General features: G+C 40.3%; 4 protein-coding genes across 4 annotated transcripts in view; all 4 read left to right on the top strand.

The window, feature by feature from the left end:
• The first annotated feature begins 1,551 nt into the window (after positions 1-1,551).
• LOC129411431 (cell surface glycoprotein 1-like) lies at positions 1,552-3,889 on the top strand. The gene has a single exon (XM_055162238.1). It carries the CDS (start codon positions 2,128-2,130, stop codon positions 3,871-3,873), a length of 1,746 nt encoding a protein of 581 aa, XP_055018213.1. The 5' UTR covers positions 1,552-2,127; the 3' UTR covers positions 3,874-3,889.
• A 238-nt stretch (positions 3,890-4,127) lies between these two features.
• On the top strand, positions 4,128-6,153 carry LOC129411430 (cell surface glycoprotein 1-like). Its single transcript, XM_055162231.1, has one exon. The coding sequence runs from the start codon at positions 4,128-4,130 to the stop codon at positions 6,018-6,020; it is 1,893 nt and encodes a 630-aa protein (XP_055018206.1). The 3' UTR covers positions 6,021-6,153.
• Positions 6,034-17,710, top strand: LOC110153426 (dystonin-like). The gene is made up of 8 exons (XM_055162154.1): positions 6,034-11,922; positions 12,341-12,490; positions 12,869-13,030; positions 13,587-13,828; positions 14,491-16,543; positions 16,893-17,224; positions 17,314-17,458; positions 17,608-17,710. Exons 1-8 carry the CDS (start codon positions 6,196-6,198, stop codon positions 17,650-17,652), a joined length of 8,856 nt encoding a protein of 2,951 aa, XP_055018129.1. The 5' UTR covers positions 6,034-6,195; the 3' UTR covers positions 17,653-17,710.
• LOC110153405 (nesprin-2-like) overlaps positions 17,658-24,580 on the top strand; it is a 10,401-nt gene continuing 3,478 nt past the window's right edge. Inside the window, exons 1-12 of the mRNA XM_020917289.2 lie at positions 17,658-17,809; positions 17,953-18,212; positions 18,339-18,495; positions 19,695-19,850; positions 20,000-20,140; positions 20,262-20,438; positions 20,707-20,844; positions 21,493-21,678; positions 21,979-22,092; positions 22,466-22,618; positions 22,920-23,006; positions 23,155-23,283. Coding sequence (XP_020772948.2) covers positions 18,019-18,212; positions 18,339-18,495; positions 19,695-19,850; positions 20,000-20,140; positions 20,262-20,438; positions 20,707-20,844; positions 21,493-21,678; positions 21,979-22,092; positions 22,466-22,618; positions 22,920-23,006; positions 23,155-23,283 — 1,632 coding nt within the window. The 5' untranslated portion in view covers positions 17,658-17,809; positions 17,953-18,018. The remainder of the gene's footprint in view (positions 17,810-17,952; positions 18,213-18,338; positions 18,496-19,694; positions 19,851-19,999; positions 20,141-20,261; positions 20,439-20,706; positions 20,845-21,492; positions 21,679-21,978; positions 22,093-22,465; positions 22,619-22,919; positions 23,007-23,154; positions 23,284-24,580) is intronic.

The raw sequence follows: 24,580 nt of genomic DNA, 5'->3' as shown, positions 1-24,580 counted from the left end.
TATTCCAAAACTGAAAAGTTGGATGAGGAAGAGACAGCCGTTTCCGCGGATCAGTCAAAATCTCTACCAAAAGAAACAGAATTAACAAACGAATCAACGCAAAATGTAATTCAAATTCAGCCCGAGATGGAATCAGTGACAGTACCACCGCAGGTGGTTCAACCAGCTGAGGAGGAAAAAGAAACCCCACTGGAATCAAAGAAAGATTCTGATGAAATTGAGCCACAACAGCCAACTTTGGAGGTTTGTGAGATTCAACCAACAAAACCTCAAGCAGAAATAACAATTGATAGTGATGTACCATCACCAAAAGACATTGAAACAAGTCTTAAAATTAAACCAGAAGAACAGAAATTGATGGTATGCGAAAATAAAGAAACTCTACCTCTGCCAGAAGATTCAGAAATTACTCCAGTTAAAGAAACCCCTGTCTTGGATGTTACTGAGTCTGATGAACCACGTAGCCCAACAGCTGAGCGTGAGTTATCTTCAGAGGAGGGTCAAATGAAGACCACTGAAACACTGAGTGAGACTGGAGTCTCCAAAACCAAAGAAAAGAAAAAGACAAAGAAACCCAAAAAGACAAGCAAAGACAAGGGTCGTGGGGAGGAGGAAGCGCCTTCTGACTTCCAAGAAGTAAAACCTGATTCTACTGAACCACAGGGCGTGATCAAAGAAACAGAGGAAAAATTAGTTCCCTCTGAAGAACAAGACCTCATAACTCCACCTCAGCCAGAAACAGTATCAGTGCCAACAGAGCAGGTCCAAGAAATTGAAAAAGACAAAGAAAATTCCACTAGAAATGCCCAAAGACAGTGTTCAGATTCAGCCCCAAGAGCCAACTGCTGGTGTGGTTTCTGAGATTCAGCCAACAGAACCTCATGCAGAAATTGATAGTGATTTACCATCACCAAAAGAAAGTTTAGACATTACCCTAGCAGAAGAAACCCCTGTCTTGGACGTTACTGAGTCTGATGAACCACGTAGCCCAACAGCTGAGCGTGAGTTACCTTCAGAGGAGGGTCTTATGAAGACCACTGAAACACTGAGTGAGACTGGAGTCTCCAAAACCAAAGAAAAGAAAAAGACAAAGAAACCCAAAAAGACAAGCAAAGACAAGGGTCGTGGGGAGGAGGAAGCGCCTTCTGACTTCCAAGAAGTAAAAACCTGATTCTACTGAACCACAGGGCGTGATCAAAGAAACAGAGGAAAAATTAGTTCCCTCTGAAGAACAAGACCTCATAACTCCACCTCAGCCAGAAACAGTATCAGTGCCAACAGAGCAGGTCCAAGAAATTGAAAAAGACAAAGAAATTCCACTAGAAATGCCCAAAGACAGTGTTCAGATTCAGCCCCAAGAGCCAACTGCTGGTGTGGTTTCTGAGATTCAGCCAACAGAACCTCATGCAGAAATTGATAGTGATTTACCATCACCAAGAGACATCGATACAACTGCTCAAGCTGAGCCACAGGAGTTGAAAGAGAGTGAGCCTGAGGTCTCCAAAAAGGATCCAAGTGCTGAGTTAAAGGCCACAGATGTTGAGTCACAGTCATCTTTTGTTGATCTTGTGAAAGTAGCAGGCAGGAAATGACAAAAGGTGTGGAAACAATATTTACCACTGATTATTCCAAAACTGAAAAGTTGGATGAGGAAGAGACAGCCGTTTCCGCGGATCAGTCAAAATCTCTACCAAAAGAAACAGAATTAACAAACGAATCAACGCAAAATGTAATTCAAATTCAGCCCGAGATGGAATCAGTGACAGTACCACCGCAGGTGGTTCAACCAGCTGAGGAGGAAAAAGAAACCCCACTGGAATCAAAGAAAGATTCTGATGAAATTGAGCCACAACAGCCAACTTTGGAGGTTTGTGAGATTCAACCAACAAAACCTCAAGCAGAAATAACAATTGATAGTGATGTACCATCACCAAAAGACATTGAAACAAGTCTTAAAATTAAACCAGAAGAACAGAAATTGATGGTATGCGAAAATAAAGAACTCTACCTCTGCCAGAAGATTCAGAAATTACTCCAGTTAAAGAAACCCCTGTCTTGGATGTTACTGAGTCTGATGAACCACGTAGCCCAACAGCTGAGCGTGAGTTATCTTCAGAGGAGGGTCAAATGAAGACCACTGAAACACTGAGTGAGACTGGAGTCTCCAAAACCAAAGAAAAGAAAAAGACAAAGAAACCCAAAAAGACAAGCAAAGACAAGGGTCGTGGGGAGGAGGAAGCGCCTTCTGACTTCCAAGAAGTAAAACCTGATTCTACTGAACCACAGGGCGTGATCAAAGAAACAGAGGAAAAATTAGTTCCCTCTGAAGAACAAGACCTCATAACTCCACCTCAGCCAGAAACAGTATCAGTGCCAACAGAGCAGGTCCAAGAAATTGAAAAAGACAAAGAAATTCCACTAGAAATGCCCAAAGACAGTGTTCAGATTCAGCCCCAAGAGCCAACTGCTGGTGTGGTTTCTGAGATTCAGCCAGCAGAACCTCATGCAGAAATTGATAGCGATTTACCATCACCAAAAGAAAGTTTAGACATTACCCTAGCAGAAGAAACCCCTGTCTTGGACGTTACTGAGTCTGATGAACCACGTAGCCCAACAGCTGAGCGTGAGTTACCTTCAGAGGAGGGTCAAATGAAGACCACTGAAACACTGAGTGAGACTGGAGTCTCCAAAACCAAAGAAAAGAAAAAGACAAAGAAACCCAAAAAGACAAGCAAAGACAAGGGTCGTGGGGAGGAGGAAGCGCCTTCTGACTTCCAAGAAGTAAAACCTGATTCTACTGAACCACAGGGCGTGATCAAAGAAACAGAGGAAAAATTAGTTCCCTCTGAAGAACAAGACCTCATAACTCCACCTCAGCCAGAAACAGTATCAGTGCCAACAGAGCAGGTCCAAGAAATTGAAAAAGACAAAGAAATTCCACTAGAAATGCCCAAAGACAGTGTTCAGATTCAGCCCCAAGAGCCAACTGCTGGTGTGGTTTCTGAGATTCAGCCAGCAGAACCTCATGCAGAAATTGATAGTGATTTACCATCCCCAAGAGACATCGATACAACTGCTCAAGCTGAGCCACAGGAGTTGAAAGAGAGTGAGCCTGAGGTCTCCAAAAAGGATCCAAGTGCTGAGTTAAAGGCCACAGATGTTGAGTCACAGTCATCTTTTGTTGATCTTGTGAAAGTAGCAGCGCAGGAAATTACAAAAGGTGTGGAAACAATATTTACCACTGATTATTCCAAAACTGAAAAGTTGGATGAGGAAGAGACAGCCGTTTCCGCGGATCAGTCAAAATCTCTACCAAAAGAAACAGAATTAACAAACGAATCAACGCAAAATGTAATTCAAATTCAGCCCGAGATGGAATCAGTGACAGTACCACCGCAGGTGGTTCAACCAGCTGAGGAGGAAAAAGAAACCCCACTGGAATCAAAGAAAGATTCTGATGAAATTGAGCCACAACAGCCAACTTTGGAGGTTTGTGAGATTCAACCAACAAAACCTCAAGCAGAAATAACAATTGATAGTGATGTACCATCACCAAAAGACATTGAAACAAGTCTTAAAATTAAACCAGAAGAACAGAAATTGATGGTATGCGAAAATAAAGAAACTCTACCTCTGCCAGAAGATTCAGAAATTACTCCAGTTAAAGAAACCCCTGTCTTGGATGTTACTGAGTCTGATGAACCACGTAGCCCAACAGCTGAGCGTGAGTTATCTTCAGAGGAGGGTCAAATGAAGACCACTGAAACACTGAGTGAGACTGGAGTCTCCAAAACCAAAGAAAAGAAAAAGACAAAGAAAACCCAAAAAGACAAGCAAAGACAAGGGTCGTGGGGAGGAGGAAGCGCCTTCTGACTTCCAAGAAGTAAAACCTGATTCTACTGAACCACAGGGCGTGATCAAAGAAACAGAGGAAAAATTAGTTCCCTCTGAAGAACAAGACCTCATAACTCAACCTCAGCCAGAAACAGTATCAGTGCCAACAGAGCAGGTCCAAGAAATTGAAAAAGACAAAGAAATTCCACTAGAAATGCCCAAAGACAGTGTTCAGATTCAGCCCCAAGAGCCAACTGCTGGTGTGGTTTCTGAGATTCAGCCAGCAGAACCTCATGCAGACAATTGATAGTGATTTACCATCACCAAAAGAAAGTTTAGACATTACCCTAGCAGAAGAAACCCCTGTCTTGGACGTTACTGAGTCTGATGAACCACGTAGCCCAACAGCTGAGCGTGAGTTACCTTCAGAGGAGGGTCAAATGAAGACCACTGAAACACTGAGTGAGACTGGAGTCTCCAAAACCAAAGAAAAGAAAAAGACAAAGAAACCCAAAAAGACAAGCAAAGACAAGGGTCGTGGGGAGGAGGAAGCGCCTTCTGACTTCCAAGAAGTAAAACCTGATTCTACTGAACCACAGGGCGTGATCAAAGAAACAGAGGAAAAATTAGTTCCCTCTGAAGAACAAGACCTCATAACTCCACCTCAGCCAGAAACAGTATCAGTGCCAACAGAGCAGGTCCAAGAAATTGAAAAAGACAAAGAAATTCCACTAGAAATGCCCAAAGACAGTGTTCAGATTCAGCCCCAAGAGCCAACTGCTGGTGTGGTTTCTGAGATTCAGCCAGCAGAACCTCATGCAGAAACTGATAGTGATTTACCATCCCCAAGAGACATCGATACAACTGCTCAAGCTGAGCCACAGGAGTTGAAAGAGAGTGAGCCTGAGGTCTCCAAAAAGGATCCAAGTGCTGAGTTAAAGGCCACAGATGTTGAGTCACAGTCATCTGTCGTTGATCTTGTGAAAGTAGCAGCGCAGGAAATTACAAAAGGTGTGGAAACAATATTTACCACTGATTATTCCAAAACTGAAAAGTTGGATGAGGAAGAGACAGCCGTTTCCGCGGATCAGTCAAAATCTCTACCAAAAGAAACAGAATTAACAAACGAATCAACGCAAAATGTAATTCAAATTCAGCCCGAGATGGAATCAGTGACAGTACCACCGCAGGTGGTTCAACCAGCTGAGGAGGAAAAAGAAACCCCACTGGAATCAAAGAAAGATTCTGATGAAATTGAGCCACAACAGCCAACTTTGGAGGTTTGTGAGATTCAACCAACAAAACCTCAAGCAGAAATAACAATTGATAGTGATGTACCATCACCAAAAGACACTGAAACAAGTCTTAAAATTAAACCAGAAGAACAGAAATTGATGGTATGCGAAAATAAAGAAACTCTACCTCTGCCAGAAGATTCAGAAATTACTCCAGTTAAACAAACCCCTGTCGTGGATGTTACTGAGTCTGATGAACCACGTAGCCCAACAGCTGAGCGTGAGTTACCTTCAGAGGAGGGTCAAATGAAGACCACTGAAACACTGAGTGAGACTGGAGTCTCCAAAACCAAAGAAAAGAAAAAGACAAAGAAACCCAAAAAGACAAGCAAAGACAAGGGTCGTGGGGAGGAGGAAGCGCCTTCTGACTTCCAAGAAGTAAAACCTGATTCTACTGAACCACAGGGTGTGATCAAAGAAACAGAGGAAAAATTTGTTCCCTCTGAAGAACAAGACCTCATAACTCCACCTCAGCCAGAAACAGTATCAGTGCCAACAGAGCAGGTCCAAGAAATTGAAAAAGACAAAGAAATTCCACTAGAAATGCCCAAAGACAGTGTTCAGATTCAGCCCCAAGAGCCAACTGCTGGTGTGGTTTCTGAGATTCAGCCAACAGAACCTCATGCAGAAATTGATAGTGATTTACCATCACCAAAAGAAAGTTTAGACATTACCCTAGCAGAAGAAACCCCTGTCTTGGACGTTACTGAGTCTGATGAACCACGTAGCCCAACAGCTGAGCGTGAGTTACCTTCAGAGGAGGGTCAAATGAAGACCACTGAAACACTGAGTGAGACTGGAGTCTCCAAAACCAAAGAAAAGAAAAAGACAAAGAAACCCAAAAAGACAAGCAAAAGACAAGGGTCGTGGGGAGGAGGAAGCGCCTTCTGACTTCCAAGAAGTAAAACCTGATTCTACTGAACCACAGGGTGTGATCAAAGAAACAGAGGAAAAATTAGTTCCCTCTGAAGAACAAGACCTCATAACTCCACCTCAGCCAGAAACAGTATCAGTGCCAACAGAGCAGGTCCAAGAAATTGAAAAAGACAAAGAAATTCCACTAGAAATGCCCAAAGACATTGTTCAGATTCAGCCCCAAGAGCCAACTGCTGGTGTGGTTTCTGAGATTCAACCAACAGAACCTCATGCAGAAATTGATAGTGATTTACCATCACCAAAAGAAAGTTTAGACATTACCCTAGCAGAAGAAACCCCTGTCTTGGATGTTACTGAGTCTGATGAACCACGTAGCCCAACAGCTGAGCGTGAGTTACCTTCAGAGGAGGGTCAAATGAAGACCACTGAAACACTGAGTGAGACTGGAGTCTCCAAAACCAAAGAAAAGAAAAAGACAAAGAAACCCAAAAAGACAAGCAAAGACAAGGGTCGTGGGGAGGAGGAAGTGCCTTCTGACTTCCAAGAAATAAAACCTGATTCTACTGAGCCACAGATAGTGACCACTGAAGGAGACAAAAAACTAATAACTCAACCTCTTCCAGAAACTGTGGCAGTGCCAACAGAGCAGGTTCAACAAATAGAAAAACACAAAGAAACTCCACTGGAAAGGCCCAAAGACAGTGTTCAAATTGAGCCCCAAGAACCAACTTTGGTGGTGTTTGAGATCCAACCAACAGCACTTCAGGCAGAAATACAAATTGAACCTGCATTACCACCACCAAAAGGCACTGTCACCCAGAAACCTCTGTCCCACGATTTAGAAGTGACTGCATCAGAAGACAGTCCAGATTTAGAATTTTCTATAGCTCAGGATTTATTGTCTTCAGAGGACTGTACAAAACCGACTACTTACAAAGCTAGTGATGCAACAGTCTCCAAATTGGAAACAGTTGTAAGTTGTAAGGTTATAGAAATTAAGAAGCAGCCATTATTCATTGATCTCATCAAAGAAGCAGTGCAGGAAATTACAAAAGGTGTGGAAGCCATCTGTGCAGATGATTATCCCAAAGCTCAAATTCTTGCCCCTGAAGTTTCTTTTATTTTGGATGATAATGATGATTTAGGTATTATCAAACAAACAACAGATAAGGATACTGATTATTTAGATACTGATTACAATGTAGATTTGACAGAATTACAGTCAGGCAGTCAAAAACAAAATCTAGACAAAATCAAACAAACTGACAAACGTGACTCAATAATATGCAATGTTGAGATCCAAGTAGATCAGACCCTAAAAGAGAAGGACTTTAAGGACTTTGAGGGATCCAGCCCTAGTGTTAGTGAAGAAAAGGTACCTGAAGCAGCACAAGGTTCACAAGTAGAAGGCATGGAGCTTGAGTGTGTAAAAATGCATGATGATTTGCATGTTGTTCAGTCTATCACCGCCGAATTGCAGCATCAACAAGCACAATCTATCACAAACTTAGATATAGACACAGCAGACCACATTGAATTCATGCTAGATGTTCTAATTGATAAGGGTAATGTGCAAGAGACTCATGTTGAATTGCAGAGTGATAGACCTGATGAAATTCAACAAGAGGAGTCGGAAATGAAAGAAAGGCACATAGTAAAAATGGATCCAGATGCTAAGCAAGTGCATGTAGATTTGCATGGAGACAGTAAATTTAAGTCTGAAGATAAGAATCAAGATATTGGCACTGCAAGCCAGATGGGTGGGCTGCAAGATTCAAAAGTGACAGAAGACATGCTTTCTGACTTGCAGGTTGTGGAAAGCAAGAAAATCATCAAATTAGATGTCTTGGAAGACACGAAAATAATCAAAAAGAGCAAACCAATCCAGACGCTACAAGATCATTTGGAAGACTTGGAGAAGGAGAGGAAACTGCTTGAAGATTCAGTTGACCCAACATCTCAAGATTCACAAGAATACATTTTGAAGAGGGCGGAGGCTGTAGGATCAGAAACACCAGAAGTCAAGATAGGACTAAGAACTTCTACTGAAGATGAACAAAACAAAATTTTTACCAAGTCAAGTCAAGATGATGCTACAAAAACAACTTGCAAAGACCTAGAAGCGAAAGTTAAAGAAACATTCTTCAGAGACACAGTAGCTGGGCAAGTTCCTCAAAGTCTGGAAGACATTACTGCTGTATTGGACAAATCTGATATGCCTGTGTTTGAGATAAACACTCAAATTGAAGAAACCATTACCATCACAACTGAACAAATTGAGAGATTTAGATCGGACCGAAGTCCAGATAGGAGACCGACTGGGGAAATTACAACGGTTGAAGTCCATGAGCCCACATCTTTAGTTTTTGCAGTGAAGCCTCATGAACTTGCCGCAACATTTGCACAAATTAGTTTAGCTGAAATTGACACAATGGAGCCAGGAGAGACAGAAATTAGGGTAAAACTTCTCAAAACAACAAAAGAGGCAGAAGAAGCTGAAGATGAGATGGTGGCAGAAGAGAAAACGTCACCAATTTGCTATCTACAAGTGGACATACCCAAAAGCCAAGAAGAAAATGAAAATGTGTTTGTCACTATAGTCAAAGAACCACAAATTGAGATTGAAACTAGCATTCAAAGCACAGATGAAGGTACATTGAGCGAGGCTGCTGCCAAGACAATAAAAATTGAAGTGCAAGGCAGTAGGCCAGAAACCCGAGACAGGGTGCAAAATGAGGCTGTTATTTTGCTACCGGAAGAACCATATAAAACTAAGACAGATGTTGTTGAAATTAGTTTATATGAACAAGGACTTCAGAAAATGCAAAAGGAACCAGAAGTAAGAGTGATTACAACAACAACTGAGACAACAGTTGAAGAAAATGTGTTGGAAATTGAGCCAAAGGTTGACTCTGAGATGATTGGAGTTGATGAATCTATCCCTGCTGAATTGTACAAGATTTCAGATGTCAAGCAAATTTCAAGTCCAACTGAAACAAAATCTGAAGAAATGGAGCAATGCAAATTTGATATTGAAACTAAACCAAGTGGTCTGTCTGACCAAGAAATAACAACACAAGATCAAGTACCAGCACAAGAAGATACAGTTGGAGAATCAGTAGGTTCTGCTTCAAAAGGACAACCAGACAGTGGCATAAGAATTGTAGATGCAATCAAAATACAGACACAGGAGAAGCCAATACAAGCAGTCTCTATAGAAAAACAAACAACGCCTAAGGGTCAAGAAACCAAACCACAAAAATCATTCATTGAGCTTATGAAGGAAGCAGCTCGAGAAATTACTCTAGGTGTAGAAAGCATTGTTACCGGTGTCTCTCCCCAAACTCAAACGTCTGTAGAGGAAGAACCAGATAGTCCAGAATTAATACACAAACAGCCTGAATTGACCCCATACTCTGGAATACAACTAGAAAGCAAAACTATTGAAACTGATAATGAACAAATTGCCACAAAAACACCACCAATGGAAGAGGGTGACAGTGATAAGCCCACTGATTTAGTTAAAGTTAAAAAGCAGCCAGTAATAGAGGATGCTAAACAGGACAAAATAAAACAAGATCACCCTACAGAAGATATCAAAGAAGTAGTTAAAATTTATCAAGACCAAGACATAACAGAGGAGCAACAACAATTTAAACCAAGTGAACCTATTCAAGAAACTAAGACTGTGCCAGAAAAGTCTTTTGTGGTCATGATGAGAGTTGCAGCACAAGCACTTGAGCAGGAAATTGAACAACCCAAATTGGCAACTCAAGACAAGGATGACGACGTATTTGTTAAAGAAGATTTAGCTATTGCGCAAACAGAATTGCAAGAAACAAAGCAAGAAATATTGTCTGAGGTTGCTATGCGTCCATCAGATGAAGATAAAGATCTTGTCAAAGAAGTTCCTGAAATTTCACACAGGCGCCTAAGAAGACAAGAAAGTGTAGGCGTCATTGAAGATCCAGGAGTAAGTCCAACTGAAGTTGCTGAAACCTTTACTGATACTCTAACAACAATGCAGTTTCAACCTACTCAAAAGATTGAATCCAGAAAAGTAATTCCATCTAAGTCAAAGACAACAATATTCGAAACAGCAGTGAAGAAGGAGAAAGTGCCAGTATTACAAGGAGAACGTAGAGAGTCTGTTGGCGATGAACCACCAAAAAAACAAGTTTATGCAGAAATTGGAGCAGAAAGACTTCAAGAACCAAAGATTGAAACAGCAAAAGAGAAGATGGACAAACATCTAGGCACTGATACAAGTGACACAATTCAACCCACTTCTGATGTCTTGCCAACAGTTACACCACAAGAGGCTGAGTCAACTAAAGCATTACCATCTATAGTTGTTGATGCTGTTAACCAAATGGTTCAAACTACTATTAGGGAAGCTACAACTTTGATTCCGAGGCCTGACACAGTGCATGATGCAGTTGAAACTATAAATATTACCCCCAAAGAGCAAAGCACTGACAAAACTGAAGATCAAGATTTGGAATTGGACAGAGTGCTTCCAGTAGAACAAGCAACACAAGTGGTCAAATTAAGTTCTATCATGCAAGAAGAAGCAATAACCGAACCTGAAGAAACTGATGTAAGAAAAATTTTGGCCTTAAATGAACTTAAACTTGTTGAGACATCTATTTCTTCGTCTGTTACTGAGCCAACAAAAACTACTACCCTTGAAACCATTGCTACACATGAAATGGTACAGACAAGCAGAGAAAAGAAACACCCAGAAGCTATGGCTGACATTGCTCAACCTTCTATTGATACTAAGGCCACAACTGAGCTTGAAAAATCTAAATTAACCAAGACAGTAGCATTAGAAGCACTAGAAATGGTTGAAACAGCATGTGTGACTCCAGAATTCGAACAACCTAGTACAAAACCTCAACAAAGGGTAACTTCATCAATTAGCACACTTAACGCAACACAAGACAAGGACGAGCCCCAGAAAACAGACAAAACAGATGATGATATGCTAGTTATTGTTGTCAAAGAGCATGAGGACAATACTGAACCTAAACTGGCCATTGAATCCAAAACAGACACTGATGAATTTGTCAGCCCAGCAACAGGTACAACAGAAGAGGCACAAGAATTGACAATATTGTTAACAGCAGAACCACCTGCTGAATTTGAGGTGCTTGAGATCCCAGTAGAAACCTCAAAAATAGAAGGAGTTGATGTTGAAAAGTCTGATCAAACTGAGGAAAAATCTAAAGAAGTTATTCCATTTGAGAGTGAAGTTGAATCTTATGAAAAGATGACAGCCACTGACACCAAAACACAGACAGATGAACTTGATAGTCCAGTAACAGAAGAGATACAAGAGGCTGAATTGACAATATTGTTAACATCAGAACCACCTGCAGTTGAACAAACAGAATTGGAATTTGAGGTGCTTGAAATCCCAAAACAACCCTCACAGATGCAAGCACTTGATGATTCTAGTGATAATGAAAAGTATGAAGAGGTGGAAGTCCACGTAAAAGACTGGGACAGGCCTAGACAACCAAAATCTGAAATTGCTTCTACCATTCAAGACCAAGGTGATGCACGAACTCCTGAAGAATTGGCTCCAAGTATGTCTTCGCAAATTGAAGAGACAGCAGTAGTTGTATATGAAACAGTTACAGAGACAATTGTGAAAGTAAAAATGCAAGAAAAAATGAAACAAGAAGCTGTTCCATTTGAGAGAGGACCTGAATTTGACCCAAAGCAAACAAGCATTGAGTTACAGATGCCAGAACAAGTTACCAAAGAACCATCTCAAGAAGGTGATACTGAAGAAATCCAACAAGAAGGAGCAAAGCAAAGCAAAGTCATTAAAACTGCAGAGTATCCAGAAATGACTCCTACAACCAGTGCAGATGAAGTGCAGATTCAGGAATTGGAAACACCCCAGGTAATTTTAGTTATTCAATATTTTAAGAAAATGTGATTTTTGTAGAACATTTAATTGTACTTAAATCACCAAATAATCCTTCAAATTCTAATACCACCTCTCCAACAGGTCTCCATCACTCATAACCATTAATGTCACTTTCCTAGTTTAGTTATAAATGTTCACCATCCCATAGCACCACATCATGTTTTCATTCACAAGCCATCTGCACGGATTGCATTATATGTATTATTGTGTAGTTTAGCATGCTAGTTGCGACCTTCATTGCTAATGCGATATGCAGTTTTCCGCTTCAAATTTGATTTACATTTTGACATTTTTAACTGCATTAGTGTAACCAACATTATTATGTGTTATCATGTTGTACTTAACTCATTCTAACTCCCTAACTTCATGAGTCCTAAAACATTATTTTCAGGAAACATGGGAGGATGCTGAGGAATCTTTAACTGAATCTGAAGTTGTCGAAGAGGAAGTTTGGAAGGAGCCAGAAGAATCCGTGTTGAGGGGCATTTTCTCAGAGATAGACCTCCTTGTGGAATCTGGACCAAGCTGCCAGCTTCTCAAGGTACAAAAGTTATGGATAATTTGCATTTGTCAAATGTAGTAGGTCTAAGTAGCTCTTATATAATACCAAGATGGTTTTATTTTTAAATGGTTAGGTTAAGCACTTGCCCAGCAGCTGCGGGATCTGCGGTTCAAACCTCATGAGGTTCTCCTCTTATGTATTGTGTCAATTTATTCATTAATATATTGCTGCCTTTCAGATTTCATTAAAAAATGTACAAAATGAAAGATTTGAATTTGAATTCTTAACTAGGCCCTTGAACTTGCTTTTATTTCTTGTTAACATATACATCAATCTTTTAGTTATTTGAAAAACCTGAAATGAGATTTTTTTTTTTTTTTTTTTAAGTCTAAAATAGTCTGTGATATTGTAATTCAGGTGAGGCCAGTGGAGGAGAGCCCAGAGACTCAGTTCACCTCAACCAGAGCCGCTCCAGAACAGGATCGAACAAACCAGCTCCACTGCAAAGTCCTGGTGTGTAAGAACCAACCCGCAACACTGAGCCCAACTGATGTGGAACAGCAACTCAAACAGGCAAAGGTGAGACTAAATGACCTATTATTGGATCATTATTTCAGTTTACTGTCAAAATGCAAAACAAGATTAGATGAATTTTTGTGTGCATGGGCATTCAGTTTTTTCAAATTTTCCAGATCTCTTTTTCACATTACATGGCCTCCCATTTACTTACATAGACTAGCAAACCTATACAGCACATAAACACATTTCCTTCAGAGAAGAGTCTTTTAAAATGTATTAACAGTAGTAGAAAACAGTTTTAATGTAGTCATTGGGACAGTTGTTTGAAATTGATATTCAACTGTCATTAGGGAGTCACTTTCAGTCTAATGGTACTTCACAGTGAAACTTACTAGTATACTGCCCTGAAATAGATCAGACTTAAAAGAGGAGTTATGCCTGAAACTGCCCTGACTTTGTTTACCTGATGTCTTGGTAGTAACAATATAATTTTTCTAGTTTGAAGGTATTTGCAAATAATGAGCTCCTAATTTTTTAGTATAGTCTCATATATTAGCGATGGTTTCACAATGTTCTTGTAAGCAGAAGTGTAAACCTTTCATTCTGTTTGGTCCAGGAGTGCAGAGAGGCAGCCAAAGCCCAGGTCGCCCTCCTCTCCGAGCAGAGGAGAGGGGGAGAGGTGAGCTCACAGGCCTCAGAGCTGGTGGAGGATCAGTGGAGAAGCTCTGTCCAGGACTTAGACTCGGTGATAGAAAAGAAAGAAGCTGAACTGCAGCTGGTCACTGACTACAGCAAACAACTGGAGGAGGTTGAAACCAGTCTGGAGGAGCTGAGGAGGGAACTGGACATTGTCACAGAGTGAGTATAGTACTGAAATTGATTAAAAATAGAAATCCTTTGTTAATGCATCTTTGGTCTGTGAATTATTGTTATACAAATAGGAATGGTTCAATATGTATTTATTTATTTGATGTTGAGTCAATACTTATATCCAGTTCTACATTTTACCAACACACAGTGTCTAGAGTAAACACAAAATCAATAAGCACATTGTATAAAAATAGTATTAAAAAGTAAGTATGAGAAAGACAATAAAAACTATAAAAAATACTCAAATTACTAGAAGAATGTAAAATCGAAAACGAAAGTCAATAAAAGTGTGTTTTTAAACAAAACTTAACTCCAACAACTGAAGGAGTGGTAATGTGAGGGGAAGATATATTATAATGTTTCACAAAAGTATTTTATTAAGTTGTAGTAAAGTTCACAAATTAATGTTTTTGTAAAAAAATAATAAAAATAAAACAATTGTAATGTATCTATGAATCTTAATTATTAGTGGTATACACAGTTAAGTTCATACCAATACACAATGTCTCCTGAATCTTTTTCGAACATAGTATCTATTGCAGTTTTTTTTTTTTTTTTTATCTCCCTCAACTTTTTAACACTTTTAACATTTGTTCATATCAGTAAAAACAATAAATCTCATGTTATATTTTTTTATATTTGTTTTTCAGGTCTCCAGGTGAAAGCTGCTCTGAAGAGGCTGAACGTCTCAGCTCTTTACAGAGGACTTTGGAGAAGAGACGGACCATCTTCATTCAACTGATGATAATCTACAGAAAACTATACATAATTTTCCCCAAATGTGAGAGGGCTGCTGTTCAAAACACCCTTAAAACTCTGCAAAGCCAATGGAGACTTATTGAGAAAACCGTTGAAAAATCCCTCTATAACAAAAATGCTATTATCTATGAGACAGACAGCATCAAGACCGAGATGACCAACTTGCAAGGACAACTGGCAGATATTGCTGATGAGCTCAATAACATTAAGAATGAAGAGTGGAATTGCAATGAGGCACAAAATTTAATTATTTTGAATGCGGAACTTAGCGCTGCAAATGAGAAATTCTGCTATTTGAAAGCTCAAACAGACAAAATCCTCCCCAACTCACAATGGGAAAAAGACACCAAAGAAATTCAAGATGGCATTCAAGGAATTGAAAATAAACTTGGACAAATTGAGAAAACAATAATTTCCAAAACCAAAATCAGCAGTAATCCGATAATGGAGAAGATCGTTGCCGTAATAAGAGATGCATTTGCTTGGGCCAAAAAGACAGAAACAGACATTGAAAGTAGACAAAAGAGGGTGTCACTGCTTCCTGAACAGGTCCACCACCAACTCCGAGATCTAAAGAAGCTACAATCTGAAGTAATGACCAATCAAGGCCAGCTGGAGGAGCTAGTGGAGGAAGTGAATGAGCTTTTACCACAATTGGATGAAGAAGAAGAGATCCCGATGATCAGCGCATCTTTGAAATCTCTTGAAGAATTGTCCAAGTTGACTGCTGAAAAGCTGGTCAGTGCTATAAGGAAAACAGAGTCAGGATTGCAAACCAGAGAGAAGCTATCCCAACAAATTGCAGATTTAGATGCATGGATTATTTCTTATTTGAACAAAGAATCTGTTAGTAGTCCTGAATTGGAAAAGAGCTTACCAGATTTGGAACGTCAGGCACGAAAAACCCAAGAAACACAAGATGAAGCTGAAAAACAAGCCAGAATTTGCGAAGCTCTATTGGTAAAGTCTAAAGAAATTGCCCCTGAACTTACCATCACAGAGAATTGCCAGCTATTTGACAGGCTTATAAACCTACAAGATGACATAGATGATATTGTTGAAAAGGAAAATGTGAACAAGCAAGAAGTGGAGGAATGCATCAAAATGGTTGAATCCAGCAAGCAAAAGTTAGTTCCAATTGTAAAGAGTATAAGGCACATGCTTGCTGATGTGACCCGACCAAAATTCCCAATTACAAGCAAGTCGATACAAGCATTGCAACCACTGAAAAACACTCTATCTGAACATAAATCGCAAGTTGAACGTTTGGAGCAATGGTCATCTCCAGAAACATCCAAAGAAATTCAAGGTTTTATCTGTGATCTTGAAAACAAACTGTCCACCTTGGAACCCAAAGCCACTGATCACGAGTTGTACCTGAATTTGAGGAAGTTCTTGGAGGAGCTGAAAGAGAGTATGAAAGACCAAGTTCGAAAAGCTAAAGATGAAACTGAAGATATTGAAAAATACAAGCGATGCCAAAGTTTGTTTGTGCAATTCCCTGCGATAAATGTGCTTTGCCAAGAACTTAAATCAAAATTGCTAGACATTTCCACTGATCTTTACCCATCACAGTTAAGTGCAGAACAGCAGAGGGTAAAACAGACAGAAGAGACTCTGAATACAATGGAAACTTCCCTAGAAAATTCTTTGATCATCACTGAAGGCAATTTGCTGAAAAACATGGATTTGGGAATAGAAATTAAAGCAACAGTGGCCTTTTTGAAGAATATAAACAAAGATTTGAACAAAAAGACTGAGGGGAAGTTGACTAAAGCAGATACAGACAGAGAATACATGAGGATTTTAACCTTGAGGAGGACAGTGGAGATAAGACTGAGAGCCTGGGACGTGCTCAAATTGAAGTCAAAGAAGAAAGAGCCAGGAGCAGAGGATGTGACCAAACTGAAGAAGGAGGTTCTGCAAGAGTGTGACAAACAACTGGTAAGGAATATTAAATGAGTTTGTTAATTAACTGTACATTATTTGATTATATGCAGCACTGAAATTTAAATACATTTTGAATTTTGCATGCACTTTCTACCAAAATAGATAAAAGTGTTGTGTATCTTAGTTTTAGTTCAAGTTTTAGCATTCCTTTAACAGTATTCTGATGATTTTTAAGCTATAGTTGCAGTCACATATACACAATTCTATATAAGCTTCTTCCTACATGTACCAGATTTAGACAACTATTAAGAAAGGAAATGATAACAATAGTAATGTATAATTTTCACAGAAAACATTTGCTCTATTATTTAATTATTATTATTATTTAATGTTTTTTTCTTAGGAGAGCATGACTGAGACCAGACAGTCTTTGAGAACCTACACTGCCACTGTGAAAAGAGTCATCCTCCTCTTCCACCACACCGAAGTCCGTCTGCGACACCACTTTGGACTCCATGGACTCTGCTCTGAGCGATCAGATCAAATCCTTCGGTCTTTGGACTCTCTGGACCAGGACTTCCAGAATCTCACGGACCAGCTGAAGACCTGCTTCCCCCCAAATCGCCTCCAGTCCCCCGCTGTGAAGGAGCTCCAGGAGAACACCCTGAGTCAGCTGCTGGTGATGATGGCCACAGTGAAGGCGAAGGGGCAGATGGAGCTAGAGAAACTCAACAGGTAACAGATCTCACCAGCATCTTTACTGTACATAAATTTAGATCATTATTTCATGTTTAAATATAATGGTCTGGTTTCAATGTTTGCAGCTGTGTGGAGCAGTACAGTCATTACTGTGAGCTCTGTGATGACATCACTCAGAGACTGGAGCGAGCAGAGGAGAGTGTGAACGAACTAATGACCCAAAAAGTGACTTGTCTGAGACACTGCTCCCAGCAACAGGAACAGCTCAAGGTATGGACAATGTTTGAGATTTGCAAACATGCTACTTGGTCAAAAACTAACAAACAAAATCATATGCCATTTTCAAAGTCAGATCAAATCTTTCTAGATAATGCTGTATATGTATATGCTGTATGTAATGCTGCTCGCCTGTTTTCCAGTCTCTTTGCTCAGAGGCAGAGTCCCTGCAGAAGGCACTTGACTGATCTGAGGGAGTGGTGTGAGGAGCCGAGTTGCAGACGACGCAGAGAAACAACAGTGGCCATTTTGTTTGAGAGAGTCTCAAGGCTCAGACGTTGCTCCAGGAAACTGAGCTCCAGATGTGAGCAAAGGATCAGCGAGTGGAGCCACATCACCGACAGTGTAAGAGCTAGAAGAGAAACTGCAGATTAATTATGAAACTATAACAATGATTTTTCATTTGTCAATTCCTCTGTACACATTTAAATGAACTTTGAACAGGTTCCTTTTCAGTTATGAAAACGTAAAACTGCCCTCTCTCACAGGTGGAGAAGGCGGAGTCAGTCCTGTCTCAGGTGGAGGCGGAGCTGCCCTCTCTCTCCCCCCTGACGATGGGTACAGAAGAGCTTCATGATGGGGTCCAGTCTTGGGAGCAGTATCAGGATCGACTGGACTGTGAACACCGCGCTCTTTCCGCTCTCGAGCTCAGAGTCGCACGCCTGCTTGAAGTCCCCGCCCACCTTGAACAAGCCCCGCCCACTCCCCTCTGTCAACAGCTCCAGGCCATGCAGACCAGATACAACAGGTGATGAAGATTTTTAAAAACTGAAGGGGGAAGGAGTAATATTTGTGACCATAAGAGTTGCTTTTATATGACTGGGGTAAAACTAATAGTAATATTGCTAACATTTTCCTCTGTAACTTCTGTCAGTGTGAGTAAGCGCAGCAGTGTGGGCCTGGCCTCTTCTCGTTCAGAGCTGGAGGAGAGAGAGAGGAGCCGAGAGGAGCTGCAGAGGCTGAAGATTTGGCTGGAGGCTGCAGACCACCTGCTGTCAGAGCCTGAGACCGGCAACGCCCACGAGATACAGGTCAGAAATGTCCTCCAGAACTAATATAGAACAATACAATGTGTGGACCAAACTGTTGTATCTTATTCTAGTTCAATTAAGTAATGTCATACTTAAGTTCTTCTGTTTATTTCCTTTATTTATTTTTATTTTTTAATTTTTTTTTATGTTTGAAATGAATTGTTTCATACATTTTTCACCTAAATATTTTAATTCTGATACATGATGCATGATTTTTGAAATTTCTATGAAGATTCCCTTATTCCCAATATACTGATAGCTTTCTTTATTCACAGAGTTGGGAAAGTAGCCAAAATTGTACCCAAGTAAGAGTTTTGTTACTTAGTACAAAGTAGTGGTCAAAGAAATTACTGGATTAAGAGTAAAAAAGTATTTGAGAAAACTACAACTCATGTAAGAGGAACTTAAAGAGTAACAGTCAGGATGTAACATCTGATTTCTAATTTCAAGTGTCATTGGAAGGACAAATAAATAATGCACAAATTCTGGTATTTTCAAAGCCTAATTTAGCCAAAGCCTAAAATTTTGAAAAACTAAATCATATCTGGAAGATTGGTGCAACACAAGTGTTCAAATCATTTCATATTGTCCATATAAAGCTTTATCATTTGTAAACTTACACAAGTTTAAGTGTGCAGCAAGAAAAGTAAAGTAAAATTTCTCTAAAAAGTAAATGTAACTGAATACTACCAATTCAGAGCTTAAGTTAGTCCATGTACAGATTTGTAACGTTTTGGCCGATTGTCATAAAACTTGCCCACAGTTGTACAGTGAACTCAGCGACCTGCCCTGTACAGACACCTGCATATCATTTTACACTGGTACAAAAAAGATTGTAGTGAAAGCTTCTGCTTAGAGGGTCCAGGGGCGACAGAGAGAGAACCCAGAATACAGGGATGATAATGTGGGGTCATGTTTCAGCCTGGAGTGGTTCTGGGGTCTGGGGACTAAACCGTTATGGGCCAAAAGCCAAAGAACCATTCATTCAAAGTTTTTGTACTGAGAAACAGTCACTGCACAGAGAAAAAGGCCCAATGAAAACAGGCTCAGGGCTACAGAAACAAGTGAGGTTTACTGATTTAGAGATATAGACTAGTGTAGTGTTTTAATGAAAAGACAAAAGAGTTATTGTACAAGTTAATAGTAGAGAAAATTAGGTAGATAAGATAATTAACAGTAATGCATATGTCTGATTTCAGGAGGCGCTTCTCCAACTGTTTACCCAGAAGGCTTTGCTGCAGCGGATCACAAACTCTATACAAACAAAATACTCAGAGCCAGACGGTTTGATCCCGAGTGAGATCGAGGTTCTGCTACAAGACGCCAATCAAATCATGCAACAAGTCGAACCGAAGGTAAACCACCTCGTGTGCACCAACAGTGCGGGCGACATCCGTCCAGCGTGAATCTGTATTAGCTAATAACTTCTCTGTATATTCTCTGTCTGTCTTAGCCAGGCTTGTATAAATGACGTGGCTAACTCATTGTTTTTGTTCGGTTCCAGGTGAATGAGGCAGTGGAGAAGAGTGGTCCTGTTTACAGACTCGGCGCCAAACTGTCCGAGATCCAGTCAGGACTTCACTCGCTCCAGAAGAGACTGGACCAGAAGAGCCCCACTGCAGCCGAGGCCAAGATCACTCAGAAGGTCAGTGCAACAGAGAGAAATAGGGCAAAGTATAAACGAGACGATTATGTGTATAAGCTCTGTCTTATTATTTATTTAAAATCTACTACAACAATCCCAGTGACTCCCTCTCTCCCTGTAGCGTGTTTGGGATGAGCTGGACGTGTGGCACTCCTGTCTGGCTGCTCTGGAGGCAGATCTGCAGGACCTGGACAAACCACAGGAGGCGCTGGTGCTCACAGAGCGTCTGGTGGAGGTTCAACAGATTCACTCACAGCTGGCCAAACAGGCAGAGCAGAGGACCACAGTGCTCAGCAAGGTGCAGACAAATGTAGTATTTAACATGCGGGCAGAGAGTTTAGATCAAGACACAACCAGTTTAAAGGCTCCATAGTGCTTTATTTTCTGATCTCTGTTCTAATATTGTTTCCTCATCACAAACAGACCTGGAGCTGTGTTTTGTTTCATTCACACATGTTTAACACAAAAACCCTGCTAAGTTCTTCTCTCATATGGGAAACACTCTGTTCCACCTTGTGAAGCTGGAGCTTCATTTGTTCATTGATTCTGTCTCTGTCTTTCTCTAGATCCACACTTGGCTCCAGGAGCACCAGGAGATGATCAACAGCTCCAAGAGTTGGATCAATGAGGCTAAAACATGGCTCGCTGCTCCAGCCACTTACACCACCGCCAAGTGTCTGAGCAGCCACGTGCACGCTCTCCAGGTAACACATGCACAAACACACTACAGCCACGTGCACGCTCTCCAGGTAACACATGCACAAACACACTACAGCCACGTGCACGCTCTCCAGGTAACACATGCACAAACACACTACAGCCACGTGCACGCTCTCCAGGTAACACATGCACAAACACACTACAGCCACGTGCACGCTCTCCAGGTAACACATGCACAAACACACTACAGCCACGTGCACGCTCTCCAGGTAACACATGCAAAACACACTACAGCCACGTGCACGCTCTCCAGGTAACACATGCACAAACACACTACAGCCACGTGCACGCTCTCCAGGTAACACATGCACAAACACACTACAGCCACGTGCACGCTCTCCAGGTAACACATGCACAAACACACTACAGCCACGTGCACGCCTTCAAGTCATACACACACAACAGTCAGATGCATGCGCCCTTTCAAAATAAATAAATAAATAAATATAAAAATAATAATAATAATCTGAGTAAGCACAATCCATCAATATTCACCCCTCTCTCTCTCTCTCTCTCTCTCTCTCTCTCTCTCTCTCTCTCTCTCTCTCTCTCTCTCTCTCTCTCTCTCTCTCTCTCTCTCTCTCTCTCTCTCTCTCTCTCTCTCTCTCTCTCTCTCTCTCTCTCTCTCTCAGGTGGTACTGGGAGACTCTGCTCAGATCCGCTCCACTCTTCAGGGCTTCACTCTGGTTCTGGAGGAGATGTCTCAGGTTTGTGACGTCAGCTCTCTGCAGCTCGAGCTCCAGGAGGCCGACCGAGAGGTGGCGCAAGTCCAAGACAGTTTCACCGCTCCTCTGACCAAACTCCAACACGCTGCTGCTGTGAGTCTGATCAAAAACTTAAATTACAGTCACCTTTATTTATCTACTGAGAGCAAAACTCAAAGGTTTCAATCCCAGTGTTGGCCTGTATTGACCGATGTTGTGTCTTTGAGCAAGACACTCCAACGCCTGTGGCCATATCTGGTGTCTGTGTATCGATAAGCCCAAAATAAATAATCAAAAAGTTTTATTGCTGTTACAAAAGAAAACTGAACAAAAAAGTGTTTTTACATGTCTTACATTGTCTGTCTGTGACAGTGTATGTGACATGTTTGTTTGTTTGTTTGTTTGTTGTTGCAGGAGGTGGAGGCCATTGAAGGTGAAGTGAGGAAAATGGAGAACGATGTGGCTGAAATTAAACAGCTCCTGGCTTCTCCTGAGAGTTTACCCAGCCCCAAAGTCCGAAGACTGAAGGTCAGATTCACAATTATAAAATTTACTAGAATTTATTAGATAAATGATTATTATTATTATTGAATTATTAGTTCAGGAGCATTTGAGTGAAGACTGCTGAACTCATCCAAGAATCCCTTGTATTTCAGAACATGTTTGTAGAGGTCTAAACTAGAACACAGAATAAGACCCCATGAAGACACAGGGACATTCAACTCTCAAAGAGGATGTTATATTACCTAAATAGTGAAAGCCAAGTTGCATTAAATTTAGTGAAGTTTTAACAGTATGTCCTTGAGCAAAACAGTAACTGGCCTTTATAATACCAGTGTCTGACACATAAGTAATTAATCAATTAATTAATAATTAATTAATTCTCTAATACTGGGTTCAGATCGTGGAGCAGAAGATCCAAGCGATGCAGAGGACCATAAACGATATTCAGAGCAGCAAACCTCACCTGGAGCTGCCAGAAAAGGCTGAGGAGACCCTGACTGTGTTCACTGTGGTGGACCATCTCCAGATTCTGCTCCAAGAACTGCAGAAGGTACGACTTAATAAAGCAACAATAAAGGATCAGTTTTGTTCAAAACACATATGGATATGCATGACTAATGACCACAGGACCTATAATTTAAATAAAGCCCCATTGTGTAACTTTTCAGACAAAAATAGTCTAAAATAAAAGTGTATTTTAAACGTGTTGGTTTAATATTTGTTTCTGAAACTATAAATCATAAAACATATGGCTATTTTTATTTATTTTTTTATTGTAAATGAATAGTGTAACAAGCATCTCTTCTCTTATGAGACTAATTAACTAACTATAAACTTGAATTCTATTTCAGAAAGTACCGGCTCTGTTTATCCAGCAGCCTGACCAGCCCCGACAATCTCCATTTCAGCCTCCACCCGAGAAAACTACATCTGAGGAGGTGAGATTTGGTCAATTTCTTATTCCCATATACAACACATACAGTATAATAACGAATATGTTAAAACAAAATAAAAAATGCTCCTCTAAATCGATCAAATATGACCCAGCATTAATAATAATTTCTATTTTTCATATTTGTTTTTCAGAAGGAGGAGGGAGAGATCCAGATAGTTCATGTGAAGGAGGACGTGTTGAAGGTTTCAGGAGCAGAGCTGCTCACTGTGGAACAGTCAACAGCAGAACAGAGAGCGACCCCCACTCCACCGGATACTCAGGTACTACACGACAAAAAAACTATTACTAATACTACAACTACTACTTCTACTACTTCTACTAAAAAACTGCTACTGCACTACAAAAACTACTACTGCACTGTACTACTACTACTACATGACTAGAAATTATTACTGCTACAACATAACTACTACTACTACTAAAACAACTACTACAACTACTACTATTACTGCTACAACATAACTACTACTACTAAAACAACTACTACGACTACTACTATTACTGCTACAACATAACTACTACTACTAAAACAACTACTACGACTACTACTATTACTGCTACAACTGCTAAATCCAAACCCTGACTACTACTATTCAACCACTCCACTCCTACTACTCTTCCTCCTCCTCCTCCTCCTACTACTACTACTACTACTACTACTACTACTACTTTGACATCCTAGCCCAGGGTCATGTAGTAGTTTCACTAGTAGTACTACTTCTCCTACAGGACTAAAAAAAACACTGCCTTTACAGCACTGTTAGAAGCTACCACCACTACTACTACTACTACTACTACTACTACTACTACTACTACTACTACTACTACTACTTCAGTGCTACATTTGCAGTATTGAAGTGGCGCTCTGTCATGCCTCCTGTAAAATGTGTGGTTCAATAAGATGCATGGTGGAACATTAAACAAACCCAGTCTTGTGCATGTGATAAGATCATCATTATACTAAAGAAAAGAAGCACACATTTTAACTTTATCTCACAAATAACCCCTTTTTCACAGCTTTAAATCAGGCCTGTGCTGATTTAAAGTTCATGAATTTTTTCTTCCATTGGTTTTGTTTTTCATCTCATTTTGTTTGTTTACTTCATAACAAGTAGTTTAAGTGTTGTTTGAACATTTGCGGTTTGAATTTCCAAGAGATCAGGGATATGTTGTAGTACATAAGATTTTGATTATACATTTCAAGCACATGACCTATCTGTGTTCCCAGATATGAGCTAGACATGGTTGAATCAAATATGACTTTGGCTAATAACAACTGTAATGCTGATTTATTTTTAAATACAAACACATCTGATATGATGTTGAAACTGTTTATGTTATAATTTGGACAAGTATCCAATCAGAAAAGAGAATGAGCATCACATGAGTCACTCATTTGGGTTGCCAGTTTCAATGCTGAAATCCAGTTGTATAGTCCTGCTAGTGCAGCCTCTGCAGCTTAGACAGGGAATTCTGGAGGTTCTGAGCTTTCGCATGAGGCCTGAACATAAAGTGAGAATGAGACAAACTTGGATGTACCTCTATCTGCAGGTTAAG

This window comes from Boleophthalmus pectinirostris, unplaced genomic scaffold, assembly GCF_026225935.1.
Source record: "Boleophthalmus pectinirostris isolate CB_2022bp ecotype Guang Dong unplaced genomic scaffold, ASM2622593v1 HiC_scaffold_10, whole genome shotgun sequence".
NCBI classification, from domain to species: domain Eukaryota; kingdom Metazoa; phylum Chordata; class Actinopteri; order Gobiiformes; family Gobiidae; genus Boleophthalmus; species Boleophthalmus pectinirostris.
This window is presented reverse-complemented; position numbering and strand designations above follow the sequence as displayed.

Bases quoted from the DNA above. Each gene is read 5' to 3' on its own strand.
- LOC129411431 (XM_055162238.1), top strand. From the start codon at position 2,128: ATGAAGACCACTGAAACACTGAGTGAGACTGGAGTCTCCAAAACCAAA.
- LOC129411430 (XM_055162231.1), top strand. From the start codon at position 4,128: ATGCAGACAATTGATAGTGATTTACCATCACCAAAAGAAAGTTTAGAC.
- LOC110153426 (XM_055162154.1), top strand. From the start codon at position 6,196: ATGCCCAAAGACATTGTTCAGATTCAGCCCCAAGAGCCAACTGCTGGT. The intron at 11,923-12,340 runs GTAATTTTAGTT...CATTATTTTCAG, and splicing joins AGGAATTGGAAACACCCCAG to GAAACATGGGAGGATGCTGA. The intron at 13,031-13,586 runs GTGAGACTAAAT...TGTTTGGTCCAG, and splicing joins AGCAACTCAAACAGGCAAAG to GAGTGCAGAGAGGCAGCCAA.